Below are 16,851 nucleotides of genomic sequence, written 5' to 3'. Positions count from 1 at the left end.
CTGTGACCTGAATAACTCAGAACAGGTCCTGTGTACTCTTCAGTTCCTCAAAAATAAATGCATGAATAAAAAAATCAAATGGGAAACAGAATTATGCAGAACACTTTGTGATAAATGTTCCTGATCAGGTATTGACTAAGAAATTACTTCTGAGCTGTGACATATGCTTTGAACACTTGGGTGGTTTGGTGGGGGAGGTGTTTAAGTATAATCGACAGGAATTACATATTACTTTCAGGAGTACAACATAATGATCTGACGTTCGTATGTACGGCAAAATGTTTACCACGGTAAGTCTAGTTAACATTCAGGATGGATTAATTTTAAAGCTTGCTTGATTCAATTCCCAGGTAGGAATCTCATTACACGTTATTAATATTTGCTGAAGGTGCTTCTCTTTCAGGACTGGAACCTCCAAGAAGTTGCCTGTCCGTTTGGTTTCATGTCTTTTCGATGACTTCATAAGCAACTTGGCAAGAGTTTTGCCTGGACATCCCATCTGCTCTCAGTGATTCTGACTACAGCACCACTTTTTGTTCATTTCATGTTCTGTGTGCTCTTTAAATAAACAGTGACAGGGTGAAGCGGGAGGAGTGAGTGGGATGCCGGGGCTTGAGGAGAAGCTTGGAAACATAAATAAGGCACTTGGAGTTCTCAGAACAGAGTCTACTGCTTTTCAGGATTCACTAAATTTTCCTTTTACTCACCATTCCATGATTCAGCCACACTGGAAAGATGTTATCTAGGGCCTTAGGGTAAACGAGTTCTCTATCATAGAGAAAGAGAATCCAGAATGACAGAAATACAAACTGCAAAATAGAACAGAAAAATAACACCATTAGGTTTATTTTCAATCAGTGCTTCCTAAGATAGTTGAGAAACATAGCAAAATAAAAATAGATACCAGTTTTAAAGATACATTCTTATATAGAATTATTAAATGAAGGAAAAAATTATTAATCACAGAATTACAACTCTCAGTCTCTGGGGACTTGAGAGAGTTAGGAATCAGTTGTCATTGTGGCAGGCAAAGAGGATGTAGAGAAACAGAATTTGCAGATCGTTAAGTCATTTCATTTTAACCAATGACTTTTCTCTTCTCTAAGCTTCCCCAGGAGGTTGAAAGCAGCCAAATGGAGTGGCTAAGCCTTACGGCTTGCCCACTCTCTAGGTAGGCGTGGCCAGGGGAGCAGGGAGACGGGGTCGGGGTTGGGGGGGAGGATAAGTGACAAGCCCCCAGGATAATCCACCAAGCTAGTTAACTGACAGTTGGATCTCTTTCTTGCTCAGAACGCTGGATTGATCTCCATCCTCTTGTACCCCTTGGCTATCTTTTCAGTCTCTGCCTTCCATGCTACAAAATCAATGCAGAGATAAAAAAACAAAACAAAACATTAATCTTCTGATTGTCCTATCTTCTTAAATTCCAAAGGCTCAATTTCTAACTCTTAGAAAAAATGAATAAACTCCATTGTTAAGCAACTTGGGCTTTAGAAGATTTTTGGGGGTGGAGGAGAAGGTGTCCTGCAAAGTAAGATTGGAATGCCAGTACTTGCTCTGCCATCTGAGAATTCATTAGTGCTTGGAGAGTTTCATGCTGGATTTAAGTTTAAAGTCTCAATACTGTAGGAAGCAGGACAATGACAGGTGGAAGGAGATAGTCATTTTTCATTACAGGCCCTGCTGGGCCGCTGGCGTGCCTGGCTTCAGTTTGTTTTCATTCTAACTACTGAATGAGATCGTGAGTGATGTTGTAGAAATGTGGACAGTACCAGCTACAACTGCCCCTGGCATATGTCTTGCTTTTTCCCGATGTCCACTCATTCAACAAAATGCATGAGGCACCACCCACCTGGGCCCCACCCCAGGTATTTCAGACAGACTGTCTCTCTCCTTTCAAAATGTCAACTTTGGAAGGTTTCATACCTTTTTTAAAAAAATGGTTTCCACTTGCAAAAGTAACAAATGCTTATGGTTCAAGTGAAACCAAATGTAGGAAAGGCAAGTTATTCATCTCCCTCTTTCAGTTCAGTTCAGTCGCTCAGTCGTGTCCGACTCTTTGCGACCCCATGAATCGCAGCACGCCAGGCCTCCCTGTCCATCTTTAGCACCCTCCATTCCCGTCATCTTGTTGGAACCAAGGTTATCTTGGATGTATTTTGGTTAAGAAAGGTCCTTTAGACTTCCCTGCCAGACAGTAATAAGGATCTCATATCAAACATTCACAAAGATACAAAAGCTAATGATAAATCTTGGCAGTGATGTGTCTTATTTCCCCAAGACACTGGGCAGTGCAATGCAGTCCTCGGGCTATTTATGCAAATGCAGTTGCCATGGATTACAGTAATGGGCTCTTGCTGCCTAGGAGAACCGTTGGTCCATATGACACATGCATTATATCACCTGTATATCTTTGTAACTTACTGTGGATATCGGAAAAGCCAGTGTGGTGAAAAGCAGGTCCCTGAAGGCCGTTACAAACTTAATGTCTTTTTTCCCTTTGGTTCTTTTCAGCACATCTTCCAGGCAGGCCACCCCGAAGAAAATGGCCTGCAAGACCTAAATTCATTACAACAAATGAGCACATTTTCATTTCCTTTAATTAATACATTCTTCACTGACGTGAAGCGCCATCCCTCTGGGAGCAGGGTTGATTTGAGAAGCAGGGGGCTGCTGGCTGTTCTGGTTGGGAGCCAACTGGAAGGCTGGTCTTTCAGCTCACTGGGCCCTGACCTTGCTCACTAAAACGGAATGTGTAAAGTTGTTTAGGGGATAATAATGTGTACAGTAGTTAGCATAATGGACTTGAGCGAAAATGGAAACAGAATAGAGTCCGCTTAACAGGAGAATGTAATGAGATAGATGCCCTGGCTGCACAGAGGAGGGGAAAATCAAGTAAACAGCACCAGGGCACAGCACCAGACTCAGTGGTGGATGTGTTCTGGCTCCTTCCTCGGAAGAAAATGGCTTTAAAAGCCTGGTGCTGCAATCTCATTAGAGAAGCCAGAATCAGGGTCAAGAGCACCGGGAAGGACCTCTGTGCTCCCCCGGGGGACACCCACACAGCAGCATCTTGCGTGTCTGAGGAAGAAGCCAGTGCCCCCTCCTCGCCTCATTAAGAGGGGACTGATTCATGAGAATGTATGGCAAAACCACTACAATATTGTAAAGTAATTAGCCTCCAATTAAAATAAATAAACTAAAAAAAAAAAAAACACCTAAAAACAAAGAGGGTCAATCTGAAGGCTTTGCAGAGACTATCTGTCTGAGGGAGTGATTTCAGTCCACAGGGATAGAGCACCTGGTGGGCTCGGGTACATCTGAGTACCTTGAGGGTAAAACAGAAGCAGGCTGTTACGGAGCACCAGTCTGAGTGCCCTGCGTCATCCTGAAAATCCCCACTGGCTATCTGTGTCCCATATGGCGGCGTATGTGCTTCCCTGCTTCTCTCTCTGTCCGTCTCACCCTCTCCTTCCTCCCCCCTGCCCGTCTCTGTAAGTCTGTTCTCCTCGCCTGAGAGGGGAAAGGTGGGAGGTGGGAGGGAGGTTCAAGAGGGAGGGGACATATGTACAATGGCTATGTACATACGTACATTGGCTATGGCTAATTCCAGCTGATATCTGCCAGTGAAAGTGAAAGTGTTAGTCACTCAGTCGCGCCTGACTCCTTGCGACCCTAGGGACTGTAGCCCACCAGGATCCTCTGCCTGTGGAACCATCCCAGCCAGAATACGGGAGTGGGTTGCCATTCCCTTCTTCAGGGACCTTCCCGACCCAGGGATCAAACCTGAGTCTCCTGCATTGAAGGCAGATTCTTTACCGTTTGAGCCACCAGGGAAGCCCCCCCTGATGTATGACAGAAATGAAACCAATATTGTAAAGCAATTATCCTTCAATTAAAAATAAATAATTTTTTATTAAAAAAAAAAGAAGCAGGGTCGTTTTTGAGGACATAGATCACAATCAGAGCAGACTCTGTCCATTCGCACAGTTTGCCACAAACCCACAGCTTCTAAAAAGTGTCATGACAGTACAGACTAGGAGCTGGTTTTGAGTTATTGCCTCAGAATCCATCCTGTTCCTTGAGAGCTCTGATTGGTACAGAAAGAACAACCTGGACTCTGCTCCGAGTCTGAGTCAGGCAAGTTCTGGTACCTGGGCAGTTGGACTAATTAATGATCAACCACGTCGGTGGCTGGAAAACAATCTCGGTGTCCGGGACCCTAGAAGACCTCTAGCCAAGCTGGCCTCCTGCCACTCCTGCGGCAGCAGGGGTGAGCAGGAAAGGACGCTGGGGGAAGAGGGCAGGGACGCTCCCACCTGGGTCCTCAGACCTGCAATGCCCCCCAGTCTGTTAGAAATGAGGGTGCTCAGCCCCTCCCCACCCCATCCCCAGCCTGCAGAATCAGAGACTCTGGGGATAGAGCCCAGGAATTTGTTTTCTAATAAACTCTTCAGGTGATCTTTTTAAAGGCTTAGGTTCTAGAACCACTGGATTAGACACAAATTTATCATTTACAAATCTTACTGACTACTCAAAACTATGATAGCTGATTTGGGGGTAATAGTTGACTTTTATTGATTTCCTGTTGTATGCCAGGCACTGATCTAAGCTTTCAGTTTCTTGTAGCAACCCCCTGAGGTAAGTAGTATTATTCCTCTCCACATCCCATTTACAGACGAGAAAATTGAGGCTGAACAAACTTGCCTGAAGTCTCATGGTTGATAAATATCAAGGCCAGGAAACCCAGTTTGTTTTTCAAGCCAGACTTTACAACCCACAAACAAACAAACCACGTGTCAGTTGTCTAAGAACAAAGATGAAACCACTGTGGGAGCTCAGACCAGAGACCACTGTCTCCAGGTGGGAGAATTAAAAATGACTCCAAAAAATCCCGAAGTCTGATTCTCAGCCCCCAAAGATTCTAATGTAATGAGTCTTCGGGTGCAACCTAGCTTCAGGATGTTAAAACATTCTCTCGGGTGATTCCATCAGAGCAGCCAAGGTTGAGAATCACTTGTCTAGAGGAACTTGCTTTTGCAAACGCAGACCTCACAGTCTCCAGGGAGGCGGGGCTGCCCAGATGCAGAAAGTGAAGCTCCATGGTGGAATGAGGTTTCTGAAGAGATGACAGAAGGAAGAGGAGAGAAGCAGGCAGCCAAGGCTGAGGAAACACCCTCCTCTAAGGGGCAGGAGGGGCCGCAAAGTAGCCAAGAATGACCAGATGATAGAAAAGCAGGAACATGCAAGAACGCCTATCTGACCCTGAGGAGGAAGCTTCAAGCCAGAAGGGGGCCTTCCAGCGAGGATGGGTGTGCAACAAAGTGTGGGAAGTCACTTCAGTCGTGTCGGACTCTGCAACGCTATGGGACCCTAGCCCACCAGGCTCCTCTGTCCATGGGATTCTCCAGGCAAGAATACTGGAGTGGGTTTCCATGCCCTCCTCCAGGGGATCTTCCCCACCCAGGGATCGAACGCATGTCTCTTTAAGTCTCCTGCATGGGCAAGTGCGTTCTTTACCACTGGCACCACCGTGGGCAACAGTTTTAAAGGCCAGGAAGAGGCTGCCACCACCCCCGGACTTGTCATTCACTCCTGCTGTTCTGCCCCTTCAAGAGCTGCAGAACTGGGGGGCAGCCTCTGCCCGCGGAAGCTGGCTGCAGAGGCCTCTCCTTCCTTCCTCCCCAGCGGCCTTCAGCTCGCCCCCCGAGGACAGCGTAGGCAGCTGCTGGAGTCAGGGAGGGCCGGCGGGGGCCTGGGCCCCGGTGAGGAGGCCTGCACCGTTCTGTCAACACGGCAATTCATCACGCGCTGAGCACTGAGCGTCTGCCAGGTTTTCCCTCCTCGGGGAGAGCGGCCTCCGCCCAGCATGTGAAGTCCACGTGACCGCTTTCCGCAGGGACCTTCCTTGTGTCATCCCACGTCAAGCGCATCCTGACTTTCTCTTGCCTTTTCCCAGTTGCAGAACACGGAAAGTGGGCTCTCACCGGCTCTTACTCACAGCCTCCGGGGCTTCTCCTTCTCCGACACAACTTGAGCCCACAAACCCATCAACCCTGTCTCCCCTCTCCCCTCAGCTCGAAGGCGGACGCTGCCTTGGAGAGATGCCCACTGTGGACGTGAGGCAACCTTGTCTCCACTGATCTCCACCCGCAGTGCCGCGCCACCGTCTGCATCAACAAGGAGTCTCTATGGGGCCCTTGTGGAGGAGCCCAGGAGGCAGGGGATAGGGGGTTGCCAAGAGAAATAAATAAGGGAGAGTGAGGGCTTGAGGGTTTCCCAGGTAGCCCTAAAGGTAAAGAAAATGAAAGGTGCTCAGTCGTGTCTGACTCTTTGAGACCCCGTGGACTATACAGTCCATGGAATTCTCCAGGCCAGATCCTGGAGTGGGCAGCCTTTCCCTTCTCTTGGGGGTCTTCCCGACCCAGGAATCGGACCCAGGTCTCCCACATTGCACGTGGATTCTTTACCAACTGAGCTATCAGGGAAACCCTCAAAGGTAAAGAACCCGCCTGCTAATGCAGGAGGCATGAGAGATGCAGGTTTGATCCCTGAGTTGGGAAGATCCCCTGGAGGAGTGCATAGCTACCCATTCCAGTATTCTAGCCAGGGGAATCCCATGGACAGAGGAGCTGGTGGGCTACAGTCCATGGGGCCACACAGTCGGACGGGACTGAAGCGACTGAGCAGGCACACAGGGCCTAGAGGATGCTCACAGCAGAGCTGGGAGCAAGGAGAGGGAGGCTTCAGGGAAGGCCTTGAGGCCAGGTTTGAATCAGCTCACAAAACGGACACTCGTCTGCTCATTCTCTAAGGATGATACACTGGAATGTTGAGAAGACACTCACAGAAAGAATAGTCAAGGGGAACATGGCAGCTGTTATGGACTGAATGGTACCCACTCCCCCACCCAAATTCACATGTTGAAGTTATAACCCTCAGTACCTCAGAAAGGGGCTGTGTTTGGACGTAGGGCCTTTAAAGAGCTGATGAAGTTAAAATGAGGACGGTAGGGTGGACCGGTGTCCTTATAAGAAGAGGAGATAAGGACACAGAACCACACGGAGGGTAGACCACGTGAAGACAGGGAGACGCAGCCGTCTGCAAGCCAACGAGAGAGGCTTGTAGAAGCAACCCCGCTACCGCTTGGTCGTGGACCTCTGGCCTCCAGAACTCTGAGGAAATTTCTGCTGTTCAAGTCCCCTAGCCTGTGGTGCGCTGTTATAGCAGCAAATTAATACAGTAGCATTCAAAGAGGATAGGACCACTGGCCACCTTTTATGGCTCTTACAACAAAACTACTGTTGTTTACATTCCTCAACTATTTTGGCTGCTCAGAAAAGCAGAGCTGATGGTATCTTCTCAGTCAGGGTTTACTTCAGAGTTGCTGTCCTCTAATTTATCTTTTCTTGCGTAATTCCATTGGCTCTTTGATGCCTTCTCCTGAAATGCTGCTGATCTAAGTTTGTTCACAGTCTTCCATTTTTATTGCTAGCTGACAAACTTACCACCTGGGAGAGCTTAATTTACATTTTTTATAACTAGTGCAATTTAAGAAACCACAGCTAAAGGATATTCAGTTTTTACATTTGTACGTCTTCACAAGATTCACAAAAATCTTGAGAACACAGAAGCTTATTAACCTTTCTAAGCCATCAAGTTTATTTTCCTTGCTTTAAGCCAGAACCCTATTAACCTATCCCAGGAAATGAGAATTGCTTCATTTAAAAATAATTCCACAGAGGGAGATTCCACAAATTTCCTGAGCAAGGCATTACAGCTCTGATTGAATGAGTCAAGTAATACAACGCCCAGCTCAGCTCTCCGTGCCTGACTCAGACAGGCTGGGACTTTCTCAGGTCTCGCCTTCAGAATGATGCAACACTTGCACTGGAGATTAATCCAGAATAAAGCAGCAAATGGGGATTAGTTCTGAGGAGTTTTATTAATATATAACTGTGGTGGTCAGGGTGGTGGCGCTTGGGGCAAGTAGAGGAAGCCTTTGCCAAATGGATCTGAACTGGGGCTTCCCTGGAGATCTAGTGGTGAATTAAGAACATTGAGGGACAGGTTGGAAGGAAGATATATTTGTCAGAGTGCTTGGCCCGTGTTGTGCAGCTGATCACAGCTGGCTTCTGTGTAGGGGAAGGATGGCCATGGGGTAGACTGTCTTACCAGTGGGGTGGGCTTCTCTAGAAAGTGACTCTTACCAGTGGGAGTCATGTTTTAATCATGTGCAGCCAACATTCACAGAATGTCTGTTAGGTGCCAGAAATTAGACATGATACAGACCAGGGCAGGCTCTATGTTAATATGTCTTTATTAGGAAGAAGAAGAAAGAGGCGGTGGCAGAGGAACCGTTTCTGTACATTGACTCACATTTTGTGGGTCAGGTTCCTCGAGAAACAGCATCTGAGATGCTGAGAGCTACCTGCCGAGTGTTCAAAGAGGAGGGCTCAAGAGGAAGGGAGCCAGGAAAACCGGAAGGGCAGTACAGCTGAGGGCCATCAGCTGCTCTCGCACTCTGGGAAGGAGCTCTGGAGCTCGCTCTGCCTTCAGAGTTGTCCTGGAGGCCAGCCTCTGGAGCCCAGGTCCGCTGGTCACTGGCCTTAAGCCCTGGTCCTGGCTGCTCCCTTCTGCCGAGGACAGCTGCGGGACAGGCGCTCGCATGTAAGGAATCAGCAGTCAACCCTCCTCCCAGGAGCTGGGGATTGAGTACCTTGAGGCTGGGAAGGGCAGGAGTCCGTGCGCCACACCACACAGCCACTATGCACGAGGCACAGAGAAGGTAGGTAACTCACTCAGGAGAACACGGCAAGTGAGGGGCACCCAGGAAGCTAGGCCTTCCTTCAGCCACTAGTCTTTATACTGTGCAGAGTGAACTTCCCAAAAGGTTGTCGTGGTTACTCAATAAATTGCAGTTCTTTTATTTGGGTGCTGTTGGGGACTCTCCCCTCCTATCAGCCCACATTCTTTCCGCTCTCTGAGAGGTAAAAGCAGTGATCTCAAGCGTTTTTGTGGAATAGACAGTTAAGTATATTTATTTCTGACTCTGTTGAGCTTGAGAGTGAATATATTAGACTGATGATGGAAATCAGAGGTTGGTCCCAAGTATGGAAGTGGGCTCTGTATACTGTAAATGAATCCCTGTCTTCTCACTGTTCACGGGTTACCTTGGACTTTGGACGATGAGATGTCCCCAAGCATCTCTCTCCCCCTGGCCCTGCTCTGCCATCCCTGAGGACCTATGCACTGGAGTTGCTGTTGTCATCCTGAGAGCCTGAAAGTGAAAGTGAAAGTAGCTCAGTCGTGTCTGGCTCTTTGTGACCCCATGGACTGTAGCCCACCAGGCTCCTCTGTCCATGGGATTCTCCAGGCAAGAATCCTGGAGTGGGTTGCCATTTCCTCCTCCAGGGGATCTTCCTGACCCAGAGATCACACATGGGGTTCCTGAATTGGCAGGCAGATTCTTTACCATCTGAGCCACCAGGGAAGCCAAAGAGCCAGACAGCTTGATGATACTCGAGTCAGAGCTGCCTGACTTGGGCAATTTTATATGAAGAGCGGAGGGAAATATCAGTGCCTCTGTCGATGAAGTGGGGCGTGGGAAACAGGGAGGGGCTTGCCCAGAATCTCCCCTGGAGATCCCAGTTATGAGGCACCACCTCCAACCACGTTTCAGAAGGAAGTTTATTTTTCAAAAGAGGAAAATCCAGCAAACTCTATGAATTCTGCAAGCCAATTTAAATTGTAGCTGAAAATTCCCTCTATCTCCTCTCCCCAGCTTGCATTCCCTGGGGAATCCAGGACCACCCCTGGATGGAAGTGGAGCAGACAGAGTGGAGGGAACGTAACGTGTGTGGAAGATCAAGGCTCTGGAAGCCCTGCCAACATGAGCACCCGGAGGGTGTCCGACAGCACTGCCTGATCTCCATGCCCAGCTTCTGGGAGCTTTCACATTCAGTGGGATTCACTGCCCTCTACTTGAGCCTGCAGACTCTCCCCTAGGGTGCCGCCCCCACCCCCTTGAGCATCCACTGGGCCTCTGTTACGTAGATAAAGCAGGGACTCCACTGTGGGCCTCTGCCAGCTGGGGAGTTGGAGCACAAAGCCCATGGAGGCAGATACTTGAGCAGTGAGGCAGGTGGGTGATCCGTGCCTGAATCCATGACCCACCACCCATGGTGCTCAGGGAGGGGACAGATGTCCCACAAAATCCCCTCCCCTCTGCCCCATCCCTGCTCTAGCTGAGATGACTAGAAACTCACCAGCATTCTCCCATCTTCTCATTCCACTGTTTACTGCTTAACACCATTCTGGGTGCTTCCCTCATGTCAGGTCCTTTGTCCCTCACAGTCAGTCTGTGGTTAAGCACTATTTTTTTTCTGTCTGACAGGTTTGGAAGTAAGAGACAAAGAAATATCCAGCCTGGGGTCAGGAGTGCTAGAACCGAGGAGCTGCCCACCATTGGCTCCTGGAGCCAATGATAACCGCTAGGCTATGCTGCCTTCCCTCTCCACAGAGAACTGGCTGCCTCTTCCCCGGGTCAGTTTACTCCCTCAGAGACTCACATCTCTCCTCTCCTTCCTCTACTCTCCTTAGGCACCAGGCAGGAATCGGTCATGGTGACCAGTTCTCCGTGAAATTCCCACAAATCACCTCACGCCCCAGGCGTCAATCCTTTGAATCCCCTGAGGTGGCCTCAGAAAGAAATGAGACACTCTTAGAATGCTGACTTGTATTAAGTCAGACTTTGTTCTCAGGGTCCATAATGGATATTCAGCCCACTAGAAATTAAGGCTGTCTAAAGAAGTGCGGGCATGCTAAGTCACTTTAGTCATGTCTGACTGACCCTTTGCGACCCCATGGACTGTAGCCCACCAGGATCCTCTGTCCATAGGATTCTCCAGGCAAGAATACTGAAGTAGGTTGCCATGCCTTCCTCCAGGGGATCTTTCTGACCCAGGGATCGAACCTGCATCTCTCATGTCTCCTGAATTGGCAGGCAGTTCTTTACCACTAAGAAGCCACCTAGGAAGCCCCATTTAAAGGCGAGGGGTGTAAATTTCCTGGAAGCAGGATGGGGTACTGACTTCAGTAAATTTACGTAAAATAAATCCAAGAGTGTTATAGTAAGTTATGAGACCTCTGTGACTTTATAAATGCAACCATTAGTTAATTAGTCATTTGCTAACACTAATCATTAGGAAACACGATCCTTTAAGACCTCAAGAGCTACAAATTTTAAGGCCCAGTATTTCACGTGAAGTCACATATTTGAAGTCTGACCTTAAATTTATCCTCTAAAACATATTCAACCCATCTTTATCAATTGGAAAATGCTTCATTAAGTCACACTTTCAAGATGACACCTAACAAAAAGGAAACAGCTACAGGTAAGCCCCTCTCTGCCCATTTAAAGGGCCTGAAGCTGTCCGAAGAGACTGTACTGCTCAGGAATGCAGAAAAGTCTGAGGTCAAGTCCAGTCAATATACAAAGGCACCAAATTTTTATTATGGGGATAATCTGTGCCCATCACTATAATACAATGGAGACTCGTAGAATGTTAGGGCTGGTGAAGACTGGAGATCAAACTACTGTTCTAGAGCTATTTACAAATTGAAATGTTAAGAATCACATGTGGGTGGAGATGTGCAAACAATACATAAATAAGCAGAGACTAACAGATGCTGGAAAAACTCAGGGAAAGGGAAAAACAAATCTGGAAAAAACAAAGAGGCTCAGCAGAGATTTTTAAGGAAGATTGAGATTTCATGTGGTCTGGGAAAGCAGCAACGTGGTGGAGAAGCAGGGGGGCCTTTTGTTCAAGGAGGGTGTGACTGTGGCTAGAGCAGTGACCGCAGAAGCCTGGGGACCAATGCTGGAGAAGACACAGGGTTCCCGGAGACGGACCAGCCTTACTGGGGAGGGGAGCGCCAGAAAGAGAGCGAAGTAGGCAGTGAGCTCCTAGATCATGACTTTCGATTGATCCTGTGAGGTAGGAGGGAGCCACTCTAGTTTCTTGAATAGCTGACCACACTTCCCAATCAGGCTCATGATGTTTGAAACAAAATAAAACCAAAACCATTTGTCGGGAAGATTAATCTGAAATCTGAGTGATGGATGGTTGGACTGATAGTGAGAGGACAGTGAAGAGATGATCTGGTCATCTAGGTACCAATTAATAAGTGCCTACAATGAGAGGGGCGATACGACTAGGGGAGAAGGGGAGAGCCTAGCAAGAGGGGAAACAGGACTTGGTGGTTCATTACTCATATGTGGCTCATACATGAAGTCACGTATTTGAAATCTGACCTTAAATTAATCCTCTAAAAATATTTTTAACCCATCTTTATCAATTGGAAAATGCTTCATTAAGTCACATTTTCAAGATGACAACTAAAAAAAAGGAAACAGCCACAGGTAAGCCCCTCTCAGCCCATTTCAAAGGGCCCAAAGATGTCCAAAGAGACTATACTGCTCAAGAATGCAGAAAAGTCTTCCTTTTGTTACTCAGGGAATTAGCACTAGGAAATGTGTCTTTGACAGATGAGTGTCTTTCTCTGGTCTTGGAAATGTGATGGCTCTGGGACATGTAACTGAGCTAGAAGTCACTAAGCTGGTTTGAGGGAATAGGTGATGAATCCGCTGTTAGCCACGCTTAGTGTGAAAGCTGAGTGCTGAAGAATTGATGCTTTTGAACTGTGGTGTTGGAGAACACTGTTGGTGTTGCAGTCCCTTGGACTGCAAGGAGATCCAGTCAGTCCATCCTAAAGGAAATCAGTCTTGAATGTTCATTGGAAGGACTGATGTTGAAGATGAAACTCCAATACTTTGGCCACCTGATGCAAAGGACTGACTCATTTGAAAAGCCCCTGATGCTGGGAAAGATTGAAGGCAGGAGGAGAAGGGGACGACAGAGAGCGAGATGGTTGGATGGCATCACCGACCCAATGGACATGAGTTTGAGTAAGCTCCGGGAGTTGGTGATGGAATGGGAGGCCTGGAGTGCTGCAGTCCGTGGGGTCACAAAGAGTTGGTCACGACTGAGTGACTGAACTGACCTGAGAGTGAGATAGGACAGCCATACTAGAATTTAGATTTGATTAGATCATGAGTCCTGGCTGACACTGCTCCCTTTACATTGACCATTCTTAATATAAAGCAAATAGATACAGAAAGCTGAGACTTTTGCTGTATTATTCTAATTCGACAAAATCATTTTTTGTTATTGTTTTCTGCTTACTTGTTTTCATAAAATTCTACGATTGAAACAGGCAGTCACTTTGATGTTTTTCAAGCATGGCAGAGCTGTACTCAGGCTTCCCAGGCAGCACTAGTGGTAAAGAACCCGCCTGCAACGCAGTAGATAAGGGTTTGATCCCTGGGTCAGGAAGAGCCCCTGGACGGGGGCATGGCAACCCATTCAGTGTTCTTGCCTGGAGAATCCCATGGACAGAGGAGCCTGGTGGGCTACAGTCCGTAGGTTTGCAGAGTTGGACATGACTGAATCGACTTAGCATGTACACAGAGCTCAAATCTCAAACTTCAGGTACCAAAGTCAGATTACCAGTGAGGAGGAAGCTGAAATTCCAGGCCTCTGTGAACTGAGCTTTCTGAATTTCCTCTCCTTAGCATTACAGAGAGTCATTTTTTTTTTCTTACCATGCATTACGTATGCCTGGATCATGATGCCAAAGAATTGGAATCAGATACTTATGTTGCACCCTACATTTAGGTTAAAAATTTCAAAGCTTAAATTAGCATCTCCAAAGGATACAGCATTCTTAGCTTTTAACTCCAAAAATAATGTTACATATTCCCCAAATGTTTTTTAGAAATCTATTTTTCTCCCGTTCACTTATACTTCATCATTTCATTCATCCCATTGTGGTCAGCTGGGCTAGGAAGAGAAGAAAGGAGCAAGCGATGTGATTGGTTTGTGGATGGTTGAAAATGTGCATTTGCCATTTGGTTGGGTGATTTGTCCTTTAAGATAGAGCCTGAGCCTATAAAAAAATTGAAGTGGGATCTGAATGTGGCAAAATGTATTTGCTTTTCTTAGATAAATCTGTTAGTCTGGGTGTGCTGTAAAATGGCATTATTCCTCCACTGGAAATTGCACTTCCTACGCAACATACGCCACTCTGCCTTCCCTCACAGACTTCCCCAAGCAAAGTTCAAAATCTCTTCTGCATATGTTGTCAATGTCATAAGGAAACCATGAGACTATGACTTTAGTTCCTCGTTTAGGCTCATCTGAGAAGCACTTCAGGGTAAGATTCTTTTTTTTTTTTCCTGAGAAGGAAGGATTTATTACCTGTAGCAGGTAAGGAGAACACTGGGGATCTCTCCTCAAGTAGTGTCTCCCCAGATAGCAAAACTGGGGAGGTTTCAAGCTAAGGGAACATGCATATTCATGAGGGGGCTTGAGCAGAGGAGAAATAAACATCCAATGGGGGCAAGGAGTTGTGGACACAGCAGGGGAAGGAGTGGGCGGGACGAACTGACTAATATCTGATTCCAAGTGTTGCATGGCAGAACCCAACACAACATTGTAAAGCAATTATCTTCCAGTTAAACATTTTTAAAAATAACAATTTTTAATAATTTTTAAAAAAAGAGATAAGTTTCTTTAAAAGAGAATTTTAAAAAGTGTTTCACAATTAGTCAGCACAAGAGGTAGCTATGGATAACTCCCAAAGTGGGTTTCTCAGAGCAAATTGCCAAGTAAAAGAGAATGCCCAAACTCACAAACTATGAAGAAGAAAGATCATGGAATTTTGTACTGGATAAAATCAAAGGGTGTTAACGTTTAAGGCACTGATATTAGAGACAAATAGCTTGCTTCCTGATGCGTACTTACCAGATTAAGGAATGTTAGGTACTTCCATTGTCCCCCATTTAGAAAGATTTGGGATTTCCGCGGATCCTCTCCTTCTCGTGAGATATAAAAGTTGAGGAAGATATACCAGCTCAAGACAAACAAGTGATATACACACGTAGATGTCCTGGTCATGGCTAGGTCTAAGCAGAGAGCAGTGAGCAGCTTCCTTCCAGAGTCCTTGTAACAGCAGAAGCCCTAGGGCAGGCCAGAGACGAGCACCGTAAAACACACCCCTCTGGGACTGACAACTCCAACGCAGCTGGGTTTTGCTTCCCTCATAGGCTCCTGTTCCTGATAAACGTGGGGGACAGGATTATGGCTGAGTCTCAGATGCCTTCATTTAGAAAATAGCAGGGAATGTGCAGCTTTGCTCGTGCATTTCAGTATTTAGGCTTTGAAGAGGGCAGGGAGCAACGCAAGAAGTGCCCTTTGCACTATTTGGCTAGGGTGGGGCATGATTAAATGACCTCATCGGTAAGTCAAGTCTAGTGAAATATCCTCACAGCCAAATATTCTCTTTTCTACCCTGTCCTTTGGGGAAAGGGAAGCGTGAGGAAGTTGCCATAATATATCCTGAGAGAATGAGAATGAGGTTGACAAACCTGGTGGAAGAGATTGGTGGAAGAGATTGTGGGTACGTTTAGCACACAGACGGGAGTAACTAGAAATGGGAAGGGTGTTGTAATCTTGCTCCGAAGGTCTCTGAGGCCCTCTGAAATCTGAAATAACCTTTGATCCTCTATTGATCAGCCCCAGGGTTTTAGCTGCCTCCCCCCACCCCCACCCCCCGGATTTTTATCTGTATGCTAGAGAACCAAGAGTTACTGAGAGCTGTCCCACACACTCCATTTGCATAGGCATTTCTATTCCCTGGGAGGGAAGAAGTACGGCAAGAGGTCTGTAGCCAGAGAACCAGGAAGAGACGTGTGGCCATGACCCCAACATACCTGAATTGGACACCGCTGGAAGGGAATGAGGGTCTCTGCATTGCCTTGGAGTGGACAAGAATATGCTCAGGCTGGGCAAAGTTTTCAGAACTGGGCCCTGCCACAGGCCCTACAGAGGGGGCCTCAGAGAGGTCTGGAAGTGTCTACCTTGTGACATCACCAGCTTGTTTCCCCCGGGCAACTGGCTTGGAGGGTTCTGAGCAGGTCCCTGAGGGAAGTGCTCCTGGTGCAGTTAGTAAGTCTGGAGTGGGCGGTGCTTGGTGATTTAATCAGAGCTCGCAGGAACTAGGGGAAAGAACAGCAGGCTGTACCTGGAGTGCAAAACACAAGCAAACTACCTCCTAGGAATCACTGGATCCTAGACATCAGGTGCTAAACACGAGGGAAGAGCAAGCCTGAGCCAACAGTATAAGGTCTGCATCGGAACCATTCTCAAAGGAAAGGGCAGTATGGGAAATGAGAAATATAAAATCCCATACACAGGTCCACAGCCCAAGTTAACACCGAATATAACAATATTGCCTAATATAGTACTTATCGTGCGGGAGGTATTGTTCCAAGTGCTTTGTGCAGCACTCTAAACACCGCTATGAAGCACGTTCTAGTGTAATCCTCATTTTCAGATGAGAAAATTGAAGCCCGAGCTGAATGCATTCAACAGAAACTAAGAGGCAGGTTGAGTTGCAGTCTGAACCCTAACCAGAGTGAAGTGAAAATCGCTCAGTTGTGTCCAAGTCTGCGACCCCATGAACGGTAGCCCACCAGGCTCCTCTGTCCGTGGGGATTCTCCAGGCCAGAATACTGGAATGAGTAGCCGTTCCCTTCTTTGGAGAATCTTCCCAATCCAGGTATCGAACCCAGGTCTCCCACATGGCAGGTGGATTCTTTACCATCTGAGCCATCATGCCTAACCACAAAGGAACCATATGTGCTCTGTCCACCCTCAGACTCCCTTTGCAATATTTCTCCACTTCCTCTACTTCTTCCATCAGAAAATTCTCTGAGGAAAGGATCAG

The 16,851-nt window shown here is 47.1% G+C and overlaps 1 protein-coding gene across 4 annotated transcripts in view; it reads right to left on the bottom strand.

Annotated features, from left to right (window-relative positions):
• ADTRP (androgen dependent TFPI regulating protein) overlaps nt 1–16,046 on the bottom strand; it is a 68,288-nt gene extending 52,242 nt beyond the window's left edge. The window contains exons 1-4 of one of the 4 annotated variants that reach the window (XM_059880424.1): nt 15,836–16,046; nt 14,868–15,179; nt 2,425–2,559; nt 708–809 (exon numbers count right to left, since the gene is read on the bottom strand). In XM_059880424.1, the coding sequence (XP_059736407.1) occupies nt 708–809; nt 2,425–2,559; nt 14,868–15,020 (390 nt within the window). In that variant the 5' untranslated portion in view covers nt 15,021–15,179; nt 15,836–16,046. 4 annotated transcript variants of the gene reach the window in all.
• Nucleotides 16,047–16,851: the final 805 nt, after the last annotated feature.

This window comes from Bos taurus, chromosome 23 (genome assembly GCF_002263795.3).
Source record: "Bos taurus isolate L1 Dominette 01449 registration number 42190680 breed Hereford chromosome 23, ARS-UCD2.0, whole genome shotgun sequence".
In the NCBI taxonomy this organism is placed as follows: domain Eukaryota; kingdom Metazoa; phylum Chordata; class Mammalia; order Artiodactyla; family Bovidae; genus Bos; species Bos taurus.
This window is presented reverse-complemented; position numbering and strand designations above follow the sequence as displayed.